Consider the following 19,737-nt stretch of genomic DNA (forward strand, 5'->3'; position numbering starts at 1 on the left):
TCTAGAGTTCAATATATCTGCTTTGGATAAACTCCAAAACTCTCCCCACCCCACCACAAGCCTGGAACATGAGAGAATGACAAGAGCTTGTCACTACAGTAATTCCGAGTTCTGGAGGCACTCCAAAGCTCAGCCTGACTTTAGAGACAAACTTGGGAGAAGAAGAGATTCATCTAGGCTGAGCTTTAGAGGCATTTGTCAGTGGTTTACTCATTGTTTTGAAGTACCTCAGAAGCCTAGCACAGGTGAGAGAGATGAGCCCCTGTATATATGGGCCTACATGCTTAACACTGGTGAGTAAATTTGTGAACCTCATTTATAGCATTTATGCTGAATGGGGCATTGTATTCAAAATTCCCAGTGTTCTCTCCATCACTGGGAACCACTCTAAATTAACCCAAACTTTATAATATATATAAAAGGCTTTGAATAGTTTATTCAGCCATCCAAGCACCTGGACCATGATAGGTCAGGATGTAATTGCTTACACATATTATATGTAAATTCCACCTAGTAAATTCAAAGAATGGCATGCAGCCCTTGTAATTTCATTTCTTTGAGACTGCAGATTAAACATTCCACACAGTTATCCTTCTAGTGTTCTTCATCTGATCTGGTTCACGCACGCATGTTCATCACAGATCACTGAAACCTTATATGTGTGAATAGGCTACAACATGTGAAACTATATATATGTTTCCATGGAAAATACTGATCTAGATATCATATCTAACTGATGTACAAAATAAAGTGAAGCTATTGCTAAGATTGTAAAACAATTTGTCCTCATAGTAACTCTTTGAATGATTAGTGTAATGATGGATTCTGAGCCAAAATAAATAAAGAACATTTGGAGATCCATATTGTTACATTTGCCGTGTATGCAAATGGGGGCCTTAGTTTGGTCCTCCGAACTGTATCCATCACAATAAATTAACACAAGACATTATGGGTGCAAGACACTTTGCAATATAAACTTCTTATCTCCTCCTGTGCAACCATACCAATGTGTGTGTGTGTGTGTGTTTTGTTTTGTTTTAAAAGCAGACATCTCTCCTGTTTATTTCATCTTCCTACTAAATATTCTGGATAATCCCCAAACCTTTCAGATAATACTACTGTACTAGATTCAGATCCTGGTCATGAGCACCACAGGGTCTATGGGTGTTCAATTGTGTATTAAATTTAAAAGCAAATAAGATCTACTCTCAGTATTTGACTGTTAAATTATAAGAAAATAGTCTCAATAACTCTTTTCTATTAGTCCTGCTTCTCCTGAGCCAATCATATTCATTCATCACCTTATGTGAATAACTGAAGTGTCTCATGAGAAATGGAGAAAGTTCTAAGACCTTTTTATGTGGTTACTGTTGCTAGGGAAACCACAGCCTTGATATCCATGTATCCAGCATGTCAGTCTCATTTTGCATCTAGCTATCCAAGAACCAAGGCTGAAGAAAGGCAATTGGGAGAGGGGGAGAGAGAGTACATTTGCATAGGTGTTGCTCTTAACTCTTGTTCTGCCTATATTGCAAATGTCTTGAGGATCTGCCATAAAACGGTTTTCTCACTAAAGACAGCTGTTTGCTGTGTTCATCTCTGAGAGTAAGTGATTCCAAATAGGAAAGGGGACAATGTTTTGTTTTGTTTCTGAAGTGACTCAAAATATCTGCATTTCTAACCAACGTTTTCTATGTGTTGCTAAGAATTAGTTATCATTGCATTACTTCTGAAGATTACTTTGCAATTGCAAAGCTTGCCTGTGCTGATGTAATTCCATCCATTAGGGTATATAAGCTTCCTGATTTTGCACACCTTAAAAGAGTTATTCATATCAGCATCTTTGCATTTCTAAAAATAACATTGTTAAATAAAAACTATGTCACAGAGTCAAACCAAATCTGTGCCTGAACCATAAACCTTGTTCAGAAAGGCAGAACAAGAACTGAAGAAAGAGAGTTCACTGCAAATATCAATTATTTCCATGGGTCCAACTCCCATATAGTAAGGATTGAATAGGATTTCAACCTTGGTTGCTTTGAACATGAACCAGAAGAGAATCCCAGGGGGAAGAGGGAAGGGAAGTAACTCATTCTGATCATTAAAATCAGAAGTCCAGAAGGGTCTTTTGTGGGCAATGAGGACTGCCCTCATTACCTCCAACCCTAGAGAGGCTATATCTTCGTTAGTAGGGATTGTAAATTATACTGTAAAGCACATTATATGAATTCCAAGTCCAATCCCTGGTATCTCCAGTTGCAATGATCTCAACACATAGAATGGCTAGAAAAGGATCTCACTGTCTGAAACCATGGGGAAGCTCCTGTCAGTGTAGATAATAATGGATTAGGTAGACCAATGGTTTGATGCAAGGTGTATTCAGACATGAGGAAAATTGCATTAGTTTTCCTGGTTATAATGTTGGTGCTTCTGTTGCATTTTCTAATGTTCCATTTGCACTGCAGTGCCTGTTGGGTTATGGAATTGGGGTTTTTGGACCACTGGCATGTTGCACTAAATTTCATTTGCATGAATAGGCATAGTGTCTCACAACAATGAATGTAATTGGACAATGTCACTACTTCCCATCCTTTCTGCACATGTATGCTTCTGTTCTCCCATGAGACCACCACAAAAACAGCAGGAAAGAACTGTACGCCAGTTTACTGCCCCAAATTTGATCACTTTACTCCTTTAATTTTCCAGGTTAAGGAGGCTGTAAATGGATTTTTTTTTCTAGATCAAATAATATGGAAATGAGTGCTAAACATGAGTCATATTCCATTATTTTTCTAGAAGTGGATTTTATGTTGTGTGGAAGCTCAAATATAATGAAGGAATTAACAGTCAGGGAAATGTCAGGGAAATGGAATAAACTGCTGTTTGAATGCAGCCTAAGTATTAGGCAGTTTAGCATGTATACAGAGATTTGGACAAACCATATTTCTTAAGAAGCCATTACAGAAAATGATAGAGTGAAGAGAAAGCAAAAATCTTTAGGACTGGCAATCCTCCTGTATTAGTTTGGACTTCTTTGCCCACATTAAGGCAAATAAATAGTTACTGTAATTAAATGCTGAACTAATTTGGAATTTCCAAAAACACATTCAAAATGAATAACTGAATGTGACTAGGGGTTGCAGTCAACACAGCACTACAGAGATCATTCCCTCAGCACAGGCATTTTTGCTTGCCAATGGAAAAATCTCCCATCTTCCCCCCCTCCACATATTGTTCTAAGGGTTCTCCTAACCCTCTGGAGCAAATTGAGTGGGCACAGGGTCAGGGAGAGAAGAAAGTCCCATTGATGTATGGAAAGTCTTTGCATTGTCCTCTGCCAGCACAACAATTTAGTTGACTAGGGCCCTAGTTTTTAAAAACAAAATGTGTGAATTAGATTCTACTACTTCCTCAGAGATTAAGACTTCCAAAAAGCAAGGGGGCAAGAGAGCCTTGGTCAAAGCAAGACCCATCCATTCATATGTGGAATTATTTGTTGTTATGCAAAGCCATCCCATTACTCAGAAATAAGTATTTCTGGGCCAAATTCAACTTGTGCTAGCAGAATCCAGTGCAACAATCCGGCTAATACAACAGGACTTTCGCCTTTCTTCTCCCCCCCACATGGCCCCTGCACTTTCCCTAAGCCTGTTTGGGAGGGTTAGAAAAACCCACAGAACATGGTGAAGGGTGTCAAGAGACATGATCTAGCAAGCAAAAACACTTGTGCTGACAGAACTATCATTTTAGGTTGACCTTGAATTCAGTGTTCAGTGAGGCTTGCTTCTAGGTAAGCATGCATAAGATTCTATACACATTTACAGCGGTACCTCGGGTTAAGTACTTAATTCATTCCGGAGGTCCGTTCTTAACCTGAAACTGTTCTTAACCTGAAGCACCACTTTAGATAATGGGGCCTCCTGCTGCCGCTGCGCCGCCGGAGCACGATTTCTGTTCTTATCCTGAAGCAAAGTTCTTAACCTGAAGCACTATTTCTGCGTTAGCGGAGTCTGTAACCTGAAGTGTATGTAACCTGAAGTGTATGTAACCCGAGATACCACTGTACTGACATCAGTGAGACTTCACTTACAGTGGTGCCTCGCAAGACGAAATTAATTCGTTCCGCGAGTTTTTTCGTCTAGCGAATTTTTCGTCTTGCGAAGCACGGTGTCGGAAAAGTTTTGGAAAAGCTTCAAAAATCACCAAAAACCTCAAAAAAGGCTACCACACCGCATTCTATGAGTTGCTCCTCGAAGTCAAGTCGCAACTGTATTAACGGTGTTAAGAAAAAGGAAACAAACTTGCAAGACGTTTTCGTATTGCGAAGCAAGCCCATAGGGAAATTCGTCTTGCGAAGCAGCTCAAAAACCGCAAAACCCTTTTGTCTAGCGAATTTTTCGTCTTGCGAGGCATTCGTCTTGCGGGGCACCACTGTACTTCTGAATAACTATGCATAGGATTTGACCATTTGCTAGTTGTCTCTGTATGGCTGCAACCATTTACTCACTTGCCTGAACTCAGTGGGGCTTACTTCTAAGTCGACATCCACAGGAATGCACTGCATATTTGTTATCATAATTGTGTGTAGATGCACCACAAATTTTACATAACAGAATCAGAACTGTAGAGTTGGAAGGGACCCCGAGGGTCATCTACTCCAACTTCCTGAAATACGGGAATCTCAACTAAAGCATCCAGGACAGATGGCCATCCAAATTCTGCTTATAAACCTCCAAGTAACCACTTTCTGAGGGAGTCCGTTCCACTGTCAAACAGCTCTTACCATCACAAAGTTCTCCCTAATGTTTAGCTAGAATCTCCTTGTAACTTGAAGCCATTGGTTCAGACCCTACTCTCCAGAGCATGAGAAAAAAAGCTTGCTTCATCATCCATGTGACAGCCCTTTAGATATCGGAAGATGACTATTATATCTCCTCTCAGTCTCCTCTTTTCCAGGCTAAACATACTGAACTCCCTCAAACATTTCTCATAAGGCTTGGTTTCCAGGCTCTTGATCATCTGTGCACATTCCAGCTTGTCAATGTTCTTCTGAAATTGTGGCACACATAATTGGACACAGCACTCCACATGTAGTCTGACCAGGCAGACTATAACATCCCTTGATCTGGACACTAGATTTCTGCATTAGCTTTACTTCCTGCTGCATCACACTGTTGACTGCTGTTAAGCTTGTGGTCTACTAAGTCCCCTAGATCCTTTCCCCATGTATTACTCACAAGCATGTTGGCCCCCATCTTATATTTGTGCTGCTGGTTATTCCTGCCTAAGTGTAGAACCTTGCATTTGTCCCTATTGAAATTTATTTTGTTAGTTTTGGCTCAGTTCTCCAATCTGTTAAGGTAATTTTGAATTCCACTTCTGTCTTCTGAAGCACTAGCTACCTCTCCTTGTTTGGTGTCATCTGCAAACTTGATGAGCATGCCCTCAATTCCTTCATCCAAGTCTTCTATAAAGATATTGAACAACAACAGGCCCAGGACAGAACCCTATAGCACCCAACTTGTCATTTTTCCAGAATGCTAGGGAACCACTAATGAACACACGTTGGACTGGGCCAGTCAACCAACCACAAACCCACCTAACAATAACCTAATCCTGCCCACATTTTACCAGCTTCTCCACAGGAAAATCATGGGGGGCTTTGTCAAAAGCCTTACTGAAATGTCCGATTTTATCAAATGTATTCATTTGTGGAGAAGAGAGAGATTTGTTGTATTGATTTTTTTGTCCAAAGTACATAAGATATAGTTTTTGTATTAAAAAAACTTAGCAAACAACATTTTTTGACAGCACTACTGTCAGAATACTTTTCGCTTATGCAATCTCCTGTATGCTCTGGGTTGTTGATTTCCCCCTCCTCCTCCGTCAAGAAGTCCTCCTGTCCCAAGGGTTGTTTGCAACTTTATTTTCTCTCTTCAGCATGTATTTATGAGGAACCTTTCTGTATCTTACTTTATGCAGAGGTCATACGCAGAATGAATGATTTCAGCATATTATGTGCTTTAGCATAACCTTCAGCTTATAACAGGAGCAAATGCTTAGCCCCAAGTTCCTTCCAGGGTTTGTGCTACAAAAAAAGATTGTAGTGAACTCAAGTTGTTGAATATGGAGTGGGGGAAAGGGCTTAGGTGTCAGAGAAATGCTAATACGTGGCCAAATGGTCAAAAAGTGAATTACATTATGGCAACAACAGAGAATGTCTTCAGTCCTACAGACATACACAAAAAAGAGGAAGACTGGACTCACTGTGATGGATTTTTAAAATGTAGGAAAGAGAGGGTTTTTTATACTATTGTCCTGAGGCTGACAGCTGAGAAACTAGATGAATCTGAAAATATGTTTCCTCCAGCCCAATCACTGGAAGGTGACTCTAACCTGAACCTACCATGATTTTATCTAATCTACTATACCTGAATCACAGTTGGACACAAGCATTGGTTAATACTTTGCTTCCTTTTTTATATCATAGAACTGTTGATTAATGACCCTTTAATGCCAACACTATGGGACGTCCTCTGGGATTTTAAAAATGTTTAGAAACATTGTTTTGTTTTTAGATTTTTGTGGTGTTTGTGGCCTTAAGTTCTATTAGCTGTATGCTCTTCATGTGGCTCATAAACAGCTTTTGTGGGGGGATTGACATTGAAAAGCAGTATGTAAATTGATTACATAAACAAACAAACTTGAAAGGCACCTTGAAGTCAGCTGGCAAGGCAGGTTTCAATCTCTACAAGAACATAGTTTCAGATAAGGCGTATATTCTAAGAATGCCTATAGTTGCACCCCCATTGATTGCTCAAGCATCTTGCCCAAGAAGAGGACAAGCAGATAACAGTGACACTCAGTAACAACACAGTGATGATTACCCAGAAGAGTGGGAAAGGACTGTGTCTTAGAACTGGAAGCAAAGCTTGTTTCTGAATGTGGTTTCAAACTCAACTGGGAAGTGCTGACAGAGGAAGCACAGCAGTTCGTGATGCATCCTTATTTTGTGAATTCCAGTTAATATACAAGAAGAGCTCATCCCTGTAGAACAGTGGTTCTCAACCCAGATGTTGTTGGACTACAACTCCCATCATCCCTGACCACTGGTCATGCTGGCTAGGAATGATGAGAGTTGTAGTCCAACAACATCTGGGGACCTACAGGTTGAGAACCACTGCTGTAGAATGATAATGGGCTGCAGCAGGATAATCAGGAGGAAGTGCATAATTTTTTTCTGTTTCTACATTGTCCCAGAAGTACAATCCATTTTCGGACAGTTTCCAGAAAATGCAACAAGATAAACATTGCCCATTTTTTTAATATGGTGAACAAGAGCGAAGGTAAGGATGGAACTGGATGCGACTGAAGATACTAATGCAGCATCATGGTGCATCCTCTTCACTGCCTCGTGATATGTTGTGAAACAAAGTATATCACAACTCACGCTTTGATTTGCCTCACCCTTCAAAGCAAGCACCAACCAAGGGAATGGGACGGAGAGGGAGATTAAGCTCTGTTGCCTTTGGTACCAGGTGTCATGTAAAAATGAGTGCCATGACTTACTTTTCCTCCTCCATTTCTTTTGCCTTTTGTATGCTTCCTGATTGCGAGCCTGAGGGCAGGGATTGTCTTCTTCTCATTGATACTGGAAGCCTGAAGAGTGGAATAAAGTAGCCAGTCAAAACAATCATGGTGCAGTAATATTATTTCATCTCAACCACCTCATGGGCTTGGAGGATGACATGGAGGGGGAGGAAGTATGACTTGAGAAGCTATCGGTCCTTTACTCCAAGACTCTCCATTCCAGAAGAGGTAGCTCTGCAGGACTCTTCACACTTGGAGCCCACACTCACAGGGCAGTCCTCACAAGCCCTACATCATGGGTTGGCAAACTAAGGCCCGGGGGCCGGATCTGGCCCAATCGCCTTCTAAATCCGGCCCACGGACGGTCCAGGGATCAGCTTGTTTTTACATAAGTAGAATGTGCCCTTTTATTTCAAATGCATCTCTGGGTTATTTGTGGGGCCTGCCTGGTGTATTTACATGAGTAGAATGTGTGCTTTTATTTAAAATGCATTTCTAGGTTATTTGTGGGGCATAGGAATTTGTTCATTCCCCCCCCCAATATAATATATATATATATATATATATATAGAGAGAGAGAGAGAGAGAGAGAGTCTGGCCCCCCATGAGGTCTGAGGGACAGTGGACTGGCCCTCTGCTAAAAAAGTTTGCTGACCCCTGCCCTACACTGTTGTAGCCAGTTACTGTGGAACTGGCCAACAGCCCTTTGAGAACAAAAACAGAGGATCAATAGCAGGATTTGACTTGTCAGCCTTCAGAAGGCCACTGCACCTTGCTGGGACAACTTTCCTGAATGACAATATTCCAGCCAGTGCCTTCCAGAATCCTGACAGAGCCTGCCTTGCCTGTCATGACTCTGCTCTACTGAAACATTATCTCTGCTGCAGTCAGCTTTCCCTGTGAGCCCTGAACTGTGACAGGAGAGGACAAGGCTCCATCTACCCAGGAACATCTGCTACCATCACAGGACAATGACTTACCTGGCCTCACAGGCACAACTAAAGTCATACTTCACAGGCATGTGTGTGTGTGTGTGTGTGTGTGTGGTGTTTTAAAGAGTGTTGAACTACGGGACTATCACGGCGGTAGCTTTGTGTTTGCATGCAGAAATCTCTTTCTGAATCCTGAAGTGTTGTTTAAAAAAATAGATTTCTCAGAGGCATGCAGATGACGTTAAATATTTCTACACTTCACAGTGAATTGCTCATTCACCTGAGTGTTTAACTATGTCAATGTGTTCAACATTATCATATTTAATTGAATAGTTCAACAAGATAATATGCCAGTGCACATATCATTGTGAGGAATCTTTCAATGCATTATTGGCTGACAATAGATAAGGCAACCCTCAAACAAAACACAAGGGACTTAGCATGTAAAAAATTATATACATGAGCAAAAATGAAATGCATAAAGAGTTTCCTAAAGGCTGATTACATATTAGGCATTTCACATCTCATCTCCCTTTATGAAAAGGGGTGGGAGGGGGGAGGAAGCAGGAAAAGATGCCATGGAAAGATAAAACATCTGGCAGCTCCAAATATGAGAAAACATTGCATCCAAACCTTAGGTTTAGGGCCAATTCCAACTTAATACGCAGCTCTGTATTCCACAGGAATGGGGGGCACCAATTTAAACTGATGGTACTACTTCCCTGTAGTATTTACCTGTCCCTGCTCCCAATATGCTTTGCTAGGTTGCCTGATTAAACACTCATATTATTGATCCATTCACCCAGATTTTGAGAAGTGTTTTCTACAGATTAGTCAACATCTGCCAAACCTCAGTGTTCTTAATTTCTGATTTATTTATTTTTAAATGTACAATAAGGCTGTGCTCAGTTTTTGGCGATCAGCTGTTTTTAAAGAACAGAAAAACATGAATCTGTTTTTATTGTATATTCTAAGAATAATTTAAATACAAACCAAAATGATGACAAAAATGGTAATAAAACCAGCAGTGTATATGCAATGGATTTGATGGGCAACTATGTCCTTATAACACTTTCAAACTTGCATAATATTGGGCTTCCTGTGAGAAAACAAAAATAATGTAGGCCATACATTATTTAGACAAATGGGGCAGGATGGTGGGGGGCAAGTCTTTTTAAAAATTGTTGTTGCCCTTTCTTAATCATATTGGTCAACCACTGCTGGGTGCTACATGCTCCCCCAGAAAATGCTTCTTACCTAAAGGGATACCAGAGTGTGGGCAAGAAATGATGGTTGTTATTGTTGTTGGGTTTATTTAGTTTGCATTGCATTATGGATCCAATTGCAAATTCTACTTCTCATTTTGATTTGACCTCATGACAGACAAAAGAAAAAAACATGTTAATTAACTTACTGATATAAGACATGTCAATAGACACAGGCTTTAAGGGGCCGTTCGAAAATTTATGGAAAATAGGACTACAGTGGTTATTGTGGCAAGACTTTATGCAGGAAAGATCTAGTTCCTCAGATGTAATGGAGGTGTTGGATGATGTTATATATACACATGAGGGAACAGGGACATTCTTGTTCAAAGTCAGATTAAGAAATAACAGGACACACAGTGGTAGCTCTGGTTACGAACTTAATTCGTTCCGGAGGTCCATTCTTAACCTGAAACCATTCTTAACCTGAGGTACCACTTTAGCTAATGGGGCCTCCCACTGCCACCACGCCGCGGGCACGTGATTTCTGTTCTCATCCTGAGGTAAAGTTCTTAACCCAAGGTACTACTTCCAGGTTAGCGGAGTCTGTAACGTGAAGTGTTTGTAACCCGAGGTGTTTGTAACCCGAGGTACCACTGTATATTGAAAGTAGAGATACCCTATATTAATCCATATTAACAAGATTTACAGAAGAATCCTAACCCTTAGATCTGCTGGCTAAAAGGGGTTAGGGCAGAGTAGAAGTAAGTGGCTGAAGAAAACCAAGGGAATGTTTTGATTACGAGCTCTGAGGAACATACCAATGTTGCCAGACCTTTCATCCTCTGCAAATTTTTAATCAGCTTTGCCGTTGCTTTACACCTCAGAGGGCTGTATTCAAGAGTGGATCCTCTGTTTGCTGCCTGGAAGTTTAAGTGAAGCATATATGAGTTGGTGGGATATGTGTATGTTCTATTCTGAAATGTTGAAACATTTGCATTTGGAAAGAAAACACATTTTTCAACCTCACTGTTCATTTGTAGATTTAATTTGAACGTGCCTGACTATATATGCATTTACTTTAAATTGCACCATCTGCATGTGTACATATAGGTTTTCAATTTACATGAACACAGATGTAATCAATGGACATATTTGGGGAAACAGAATCAAAACAGAGCCACATATGCAATAAATGAAGGCTACGTACATATGGTTGCACTGGTGTATAGCCCAACAATGTTACACATTGGCATGGATTGCTTGGAAGGGATGGGGTTCGTTTTTCACTGCAAAGATTGGTATGATTTCACAGTGAAATCATAATCTTTTATTCCCTCTTGGCAAAGGGGGAGGGGTGTCAACCTACAGATGGTGTCCTCTAAAGTGGCTGCAAAGACACGTTAAACAAAGCAACCCCCAGGAATATCCAGAGTGCAGTCTTCCCTTTTTTAGTCACCAAGATGTGGGGTGGATTGCCTCCTTTAAAGTGGCAAAATGGTCTTTCCATGGGCTGACAGTTACTTCACAAAAAGCACTGCTCTGTTTTGTCTGAGCATTGGAAGCATGAAGCACTACGCTTCCACACAATTGTGTTGCATTCATTCTTTTACATCACAGGTGGAAACCTCTGCCCCATTGGCAAAATTACATCCACCAGGGTTCCTAATTTAGCCCGTGAGGCTTTTCCCTCCCGCCCCCAACCAAGCACACTTGTCACTCCTCTGATGCCCCAGTTGTTCCTTTGCAAGTCCGGCTTGCGTTTGGTGCTATATGACTTTGGTGCTGAATGCAAGCTTGGGCCAGAGTCAGATCCATCCAGTGTCACATGATGTCAGATGACTGAGAGGTGCATGCTCTACCCATCTGTCAAATGGGCCCCACATAATGTTGGCCACAACTTGATCCAGTCTACTGGCCAAAACTAATTATCAAGCCCAGATTTACAGTACATACACACTTGCAAATAAAAAAGTTAATTCACAAGCAAGAATCTCACATGCATTAGCAAGATACTGATGTAATTAATGTTTAGGTGCCTGGCAGAGTGAACAGTGAGATAGAATGGGGATGTCAAAGGAACACCAACCCCAGATTAAACACTCAAAAAAGTCCACTACATATGTGTTGACTCCCTATACCTATCTTTCCAATATAATTTACATCCAAGATCCATTGAGAGAGAAATTCAAAATGCTTATCTTAAAATGGAATTTTAATCCTTCTCTTATAACCTGCCCAATACCACTGATTGGTTCAACCTGATTATAGCTGCATACTGCCATAAAATAGAACCTTTCTAGAAAGCAGAGCACTGAATTATACATTGTCTGTTGTGTTTACTAACATAGGCACGGCAGTCTCACACACAAGTGCCTAGAAAGTACTTTTCCCTATCTGACATTAGTATCTTTTGACAGTCTGTGATCATGAGATCACTTCAAAACTGGATAGCATGGAGGCAATTTTCATTGCCCAGTTCTTATATCAGTTCTTATATTCTGTAATCAAGTGATGTAAGATTAGGAGCTAGGAGCCTCTCATCTCCAGCAAAGCAGTGCTCCATCATAATATAAGTAAAAAGAAAAACCAAATGAAAGAAATCCAGTGTTTTAAAAATGTCTATATATTCCAGCTTTCCCCTAAAACAATGCTTAAAGAGGCTTACAAAACATTGAACTCAATAAAATAAATGCAATAAGCAAACCATAGTGCTACAGTGTAAACAAACCACAATGACTACCAGAATAAACAAATATATCCTTGTATAATATGAAAAAAGATATTAATGCTTCTGTTAATAGACCTTTATTTCTGCATCTGAAGGCTAAAAACTCCAATTTTGGGAAAGGTGTGAAAAGAAACCCACCCCCATATATATACAGTGGCCTACACAGCACAGATTTAAAAAGTGGGACAGCCATCTTAGTTTTAAAAAGGATAGGTTTTGTCTTCTTTAAAAACAGACACACACTTAAAAGGTTAGGCAGTTGTTGTAGTTAAACATGGATAGGGATTTATGGCTTTGGCATAACCTATCATGTGAAATGGCACCTAAGACCATCTTGGAAACAGTTAACAGGCTACTCATTTGTGAATTAGTCTTAGATATTCTTTGGCATCACTCTAACCCGCTCATCCACAATAGTGGCAATAATAGGAAAGGGAGAAAGACAAATATTAATACAATAATTAACCAGCTTTTGCTGATATATGGAATCTAACCTTCTGAAGTGTTTTGTTTTCCTGGTTATTCCTTGCTCTGGGTCTGTTTCTCCAGGAGAGATAGCCTAGGGCTATGTATGCAGCCTTTAGTCTTAGTCCTTTAAAAAGTTGCATTCATTCATAAATTAATGGAATCACTAGATGTTTGCTGCTTCAGACAGACTCATCTGGGAGACAGTAAAATCAGCATAGCATTTCTGCAATTTAATGCCCCACAAAAGGAACCAAGTCCATCTCTTATAATGTTTGTTATCCAGACTACTTTCTGCTAGGCTGAGAGGAGCCATAACCCATCTTGCTGAATGGTTCCTGGGAGCATTCGAGAGGGACAACTCACAGGTACATTTGTGCCCAGTTGGCTGTTCTGATGCTCCCATTAATTTGCTGCACAAATTCAAACTAGATTAACATTGGTTGTGCAAACCGCTCCTCTATTTGTGGCTTAAGTACCAACAAAGTCCCACTAGAGCATTAACACAAGCTGAATTTCATGGTAAAAACTACGGATCCAGGTGCGAATGTACACTTATGGTTAATATTTAATGAAGGGTTCTTAATGACACTCTCTCTGTAGCTATCTTGTGATTGCCTTTGCCAGGCAAACTTTCATAATCTGTGCTTTTGCTTACCTTTATTCTTCCAGCAGTCCAAAAGCCAATATGCTAATAAGAACTATGAAGCATTTTTCCTTAACAATGTAAACCCCATAGGCTTATAGGTGTGTCAAGTCTTGCATGTTGGCAATGCATGCCACATTTTATAGCAAAAAACCGAAAAACCTCCAGACACAGAAATTAGTATGAAAAAAGCAAAAGGACTTGTCTCTCAGTTTGCTTCTCACTCACCACTCTGGTCATTCTCAGATTGTTATCTAACCAGACAATTTTTGTGAAGTCTAATTTTCAAGGCTACGCAACTAGCTAGATTTTCGCAAATTCCAATGGAGATGATTTGACAGCCTGAGACACCTCATGGAAACTGATGAAGATATTAAATCTAAACTTTATCCCTTCCTTGGCTTTGTTCTATTATTCCAGTTCTTACTTCTTTCTCATATAGATCTACAAAGTAATTTCATTTGAATGGATATTGGAGTATTTCCACACACACCTTAATAAGAATAGGGGCTATTTTTAGTTCTCATTTCATGGCACTCCCTGGTTCTCGGTCTAGCCTTAAAAAGTACTTCAGAATGCTGGTGGCTTGTAAATATCATGTTTGATTCATCCCCTTGTTGTTGTTATTTTTGTTAGCGTGACCCAAAAAAGCACGCCATGCATAACAGAGTGAGCCTGCTCCTATATCTTCTAAAGGTCGTGTAAAAGATGGAAGTATTGTAAACAGCCTCAAACAGATCCTAGGACCCTGGCACGACCCACCACTCAGACTGGTCCAGCCATTAGGAAGAGTGAGACTAGGAGGCAACTCTTGAGCCCCCGATCCATTGTCTGTTAGAGGACAGAGCAGTGTGCCACACATATCCCTGCTCTGCATCCCTTAGGCAAGCTGCCCGTCCTCTACAGTGGTGAAGAGCATTGTCCCATCACCAGAATTGAAGCACTGGCTTCCAGTCAGCTTCTGTACATGCAATGGAAGGGGCGCCTTCTTGTCCTTCGCTTCAGACAGCAAAGTGTCTTGCGCTGGCCATGCTACTGCTGGTGACTTTCTTCTCTTTCTTTTCTCTTAATTCTGTATGCTTATCCATCACTGATACCTTCCAAATTTTCGTCACTGCTTCCTTCATTTCCTTCATTGCTGGTGACCTATTTTTCCATTTTTGTGCAACAAGTATGTAAGCAACTTCTATTACATTTCATGTTAGTACTTTGTGTTTTGTGGGCCTAAATACCCTAATAAAATTTTGGGGGGATCCAATGGTATAGATTTTAATTATTGGACAGGTCTACCAAGTCTGTTCAATATCTGCATTCTAATGTCCACAGCTCCAGCCTGTTACAGAATGTGTAAACTTTGCTCAATGTGAATGGAGTCATATACCATTGATAGGACAATTTGTAATGTTTTTCTCTAACACAAAGAGATTGTGCTGTTTTGTGAGTTAAAAAAACAACAACCCAAAACCATTATTGTTCAGAAATTGGTCTATTATTTTTACTCACTTTTCCTTAAAGATTGTACCCAAATGTAAATTCAAAGTAGTCAGGAAAACATATTTTAGATATATGCTCTCCCCAGGGAACATTACCTATCTTTAGGCACCAGGCAAAAAATTCTTTTCTGCCATGCCTTTGGCCTTTAATTATCTGTGGTCTCCTTCAGTGAGTGGGATGTCTTGGTCCTGCCTTTTTTTATGAACATGAATGTGTTTTTAGCTTCTACTCTCTTTTAGTTTTATGCTGGCTTTAATGTATTGTGTTCTCTTTTTTTGTAAGTTGCTTTGTGTTACTTTTTGTTTTTTTAAAAGACTAATAATTTTATACACCACAGGCCTTTCTCCTTCCATTTCTCTTCCTGTTCATTTCACTTTATTCATCAAATCAATATTAATGCTTTCTGTTTTGTTTTTAAGAGTATTTTTACCATTAAGATTGTAACATATCTGGTGCTTCTCAGTTTAAGAATTCTACAAGACCATATTTTCTTATACATCTTTGCGCAGATGCTTCAGTTAAAATGCAAATGTCATATATTTAGCATGCAAATGAAGTGACATAAATATAATACTTGAAATCTGCATGCTATCTTAAAAAGTAATTGCAACCTTGAAAAAGAATCCAAGAAGTTAGGATTGTCTGAAGATTCCATATTCTTTTAATGAGTCCATATCTTTGTCTAAGTGCTGCATGTATATTTGGGAAGAGCCATTCTCAACTTAGGGGCATCTTTTCCCTGCATTCTTCTTCCGTCTGCTTTTGCAGGGCACAGATTACAGTCCTAATGTAAACAGGGGAAATCTGACTCTCTGGGCCACAGATCCATCTTTCTGTCTGCCAGCTACAGTCCAAAAATACGCAAGAATTATCTAATTCTCCATTGTTAACTGCAACAGAACAAATCATGCCGAAAAACAGGGGATGTGTGCTCAGTAATAACAGTGAGAAAAGCACACCCTGTTATGGGTAAGCTTTAACAAGCTGGAAATCATAATAGGCAGCGTTCTGCATGCAAACCAAGGCACAGCAGCAAAGGTGAGCTTTTCTACATAATTGTGCAATCTGGTGATGACCTTGACATATTTGTATGAAGGGATGTCTTAAAAGCCACAATTGATTCACAAAGATAGAACGCCTTCATTCCTAAAATGACTCTTTTCTTCAAATCATTCTAAAAAATTTTGAAGCACAAGTTGTTGCTGCTTTTTTTACATCCTCAATAAAGCGGACAAGATAAGCAGGCAAAGATGAATAATTGTACCATTTCAGGTGGGGGGGAAACACTAAAGGTGGCATTTGATAACACCTATTCCTACTCAGATTAGGCACATTGAAGTTAATGAGCATAGCTAACTTAGGGTCAGTAGATTCAGGTAGGTAGCTGTGGTGGTCTGAAATATATATATTTAAAAAATTGTCCAGTAGCACCTTAAAGACCAAATAAGTTTGTTCTTGGTATAAGCTTTCGTGTGCAGCTGTGGTGGTCTGAAATATATATATATATATATATAAAATTGTCCAGTAGCACCTTAAAGACCAAATAAGTTTGTTCTTGGTATAAGCTTTCGTGTGCACGCACTGATACACTGAAACAGAAGTCACCAGACCCTTATATACAATGGGAGGGTGGGGTGGGGTTTTTCTCAGGAGGGTAGTAGGAGATGGGTGATTGATTCAATGGGTATGGTAAATAGGGTCATTAGTTTGAATGGGTCTACTCTGAGTATTGAATACCAGCATTGAATACCACCACAGGAAATGTGTTCCTGTTAAGTCTTCTCAACTTCTCAGTGGCTTTTGATACCATCTGCCATGGTATCCTTCTGGAGCGGCTGTCCAAGTTAGAGGTGGGTGGCACTGCTTTGTGATGGTTCTGATCCTACTTGGGTGGTTGTTTCCAGAGGGTGATGCTTTGTTGGCCTCATGGAGCCTGCAGTACAGGGTTCTTTGGGGTTCTGAGTATTTAACTGCTGAGTGGGGTCATCCAGAGTTTAGGAGTGTGATGTCAGCAATATGCTGATGACACACAGCTCTACATATGCAGGTTTGGCTAATTAAACAATCAATGGTCTTTTAAACTAAGGGGGGTGGTGTTATTTTTGTTTGTTATTTTGGCATGTGTTTTTTGTTTTTGTTTTCATGCTGTAAACCACCATGTGTTTTTCAGATGGCGGGTGGCATAGAAATTTAATAAATAATAATAATACATTTCCCATGTTAACACTCATTCCAGAGTTGGCTCAGTAGACAAAGATAGAACTATAGACAGTAATGGATTTGTCATTCCACTATTTCTCAGTTCAGCTACCTCAAAGGGTTGTTGGGATTATTAACATATATACCAACTTCAGCTGAGGCTTTGGGATAGGGTAGGATGAATTCTAAACAGAACAGTTAGAGTTTGAGGATATTAGACATATTTGATTGTCTTTGGAAATTGATTAGTATCTATATGCTCAACTTTTATCAGTGTTAGTGCTGAATGGGAGCAAAGAGTACACATTTTCCAAGTAAAGCGTGTTCTCCTTCATGGACAGCACATGTTGTGGTGGCGGCTAACAAGACTCCCACTGTTGCTGGGTGGGAAAGGAGTTTGTCCACCATTATCATTGAGCTTCCTGTTGCTGGGGAGATTTAAATGTTGCCATTTCATGATTGACAGCCATAGCCTTTAAATACCCTGCACGCAGCGTTGAGCTTCCTCTTTTCGCTGGGTGCATCGGATCACCCGCCCTACCTCCCTATTTTCAGTCCTATTTTTTAGTCCTCCAGGCTAAACATACCCAACTCCCTCAACCATTCCTCATAAGGCTTGGTTTCCAGACACTTTTATCATCTTGGCCACTCTACTCTGCACATTCAGCAAACCTGAATTACATCCTATCGCTATTTGCACCTCATATTTCCTGGGTCCTTTAGCATAAAAGATCATGTACCCATTGCAGATTGTTGATATGTCTCCCATTCCCTAGACTCGTTAGATTCCCTGTGACTTGTACAGCTCCTCCATTGTAGATTGCTTTTCATATGGATAGCTGGTGGATGTTAACTTCAAAGCATTCATATTGTTTCTATGGCTTATTAGGTTTGTTTTGAAGTATGTTGCATTCAAATATTTATGTACATGCTTAGCTTCAAACACGTGATTAATTTTTTAAAAAATCATGTGATTAAAATTATCATTTTAGGCCCAACCATTTCCAGAAGAACACAGGAATAATGCTGTTTGAATACTTAAGAGCTTCACAAGGTGACAATGTGATCCTATGCATGCTTTTCCAGAAGCAAGTTGCACAACCTTCAATGGAACTTTCTCTGGTTATAAAGAATTGGGGTTGACAGACCAAGGGAAAGTGTAGGTTCATTGAGGCTAAGTACTAAGCAAGCACAATATGTGAGATGGTAGAAAGTAGCTTCTAATGTGGTACAGACGTTAAGCCTGTGTGCCTTACCTTTGAAATTACGCATGCCTCAAAATCCCTAATAATTGTAAATGTCTTTTTTAATGTTGGAAGTCAAAGTTATTTAGAAGTGCAATTTCAATGGGTCTTCAGTGTACATAGATAAATCTCCACAATACAAATATTTCAGATCAACTGGAATGTGGATTCAGCTGAAATATCCCTTGTTTTAAACAAGTCTGTATTGCAACCCATACTGGAACAAGGGATGCAATGAATATCTGTGTTTTTCACTTTCACTGAAAGGGAACACACACTGGCATCAACAAAGCAATACAGCAACATATTTACAGAAGGTTGCTGAAAATCTGTAGGCAAAAACCAAGAGGCAACTTGTACAAGATGTTGTGGACCCTGTAAAACAGAAACTTAAGCTAGACTGCCATGCCTTTCAGCTGGAAAAGTGGGAGCAACATAGCAAGTTCTCTGGTCTTATAAAAGCATCAGAGCACATTCATGCTAACAGGTAAACAACGTTTTGGGGGAAAACCCTACCTCTACAAAGATAAAAAATAAAATATGTATCTTTTCCCCCCTCTGGATAAATATCTCTAATAGCGACACTTTCCAGCATGGCATAAATGCTCTAGGTTTCCTACATCCCTGATTAGGATTCATACAAAATAAACATTGCTCATTTTATTAAGCTAATCATTACACTGAATTACTTAAGGTAATGCTTGCTTTCACTCCGAAAGCTCATTTACTCAGAAGCAACCCAATGACTTCAGTTGCACGTCTGCGTGCCTAGTGTCAGTGATCCTCATCAGTGACCTCAGAGCTAGTGATACAATTCAATTATCAGTATAATATTCCAAAAAAATAAATAAATGGAAAACACACTTTTTACTTTGACACTTGAAATGGTGACACATCATCTTTGCGGAATGTGGCAGGGGAGGGAGGGAGCCGTGATCTTTAAATAGCTTGGGTTTAGCAAAGAAACAGAAGAAGAAACATTTTAAGTAAACATATCCAAGATTAGATAATATATTGCAAATCCCCCCTCCAAAAAGATACTGGAAAGCTATAATTTACTTTCCTTTCTGGTTAAAACTACATGAGAACTGGTTTTCCCCCTCTTTTTTTTAACTAATCCAACTCCCCCCTCTTAAAAAAAAAATCCTATTGGTGGCTATGCATCCTCCCTCAGTCACACACAATAGCAAATGCTTACAATGAGAATGGCTCCACTGGAGCAATACTAATA

General features: G+C 39.8%; 1 protein-coding gene across 1 annotated transcript in view; it reads right to left on the reverse strand.

Annotated features, from left to right (window-relative positions):
• The window catches only part of LOC309528992 (uncharacterized protein), a 299,370-nt gene that overhangs the window by 54,915 nt on the left and 224,718 nt on the right, over positions 1-19,737 (reverse strand). Inside the window, exons 8-9 of the mRNA XM_082216707.1 lie at positions 10,549-10,650; positions 7,570-7,659 (exon numbers count right to left, since the gene is read on the reverse strand). Of these exons, the coding sequence (XP_082072833.1) occupies positions 7,570-7,659; positions 10,549-10,650 (192 nt within the window). The remainder of the gene's footprint in view (positions 1-7,569; positions 7,660-10,548; positions 10,651-19,737) is intronic.

This window comes from Podarcis vaucheri, assembly GCF_965113315.1.
Source record: "Podarcis vaucheri genome assembly, chromosome: 3".
In the NCBI taxonomy this organism is placed as follows: Eukaryota; Metazoa; Chordata; class Lepidosauria; order Squamata; family Lacertidae; genus Podarcis; species Podarcis vaucheri.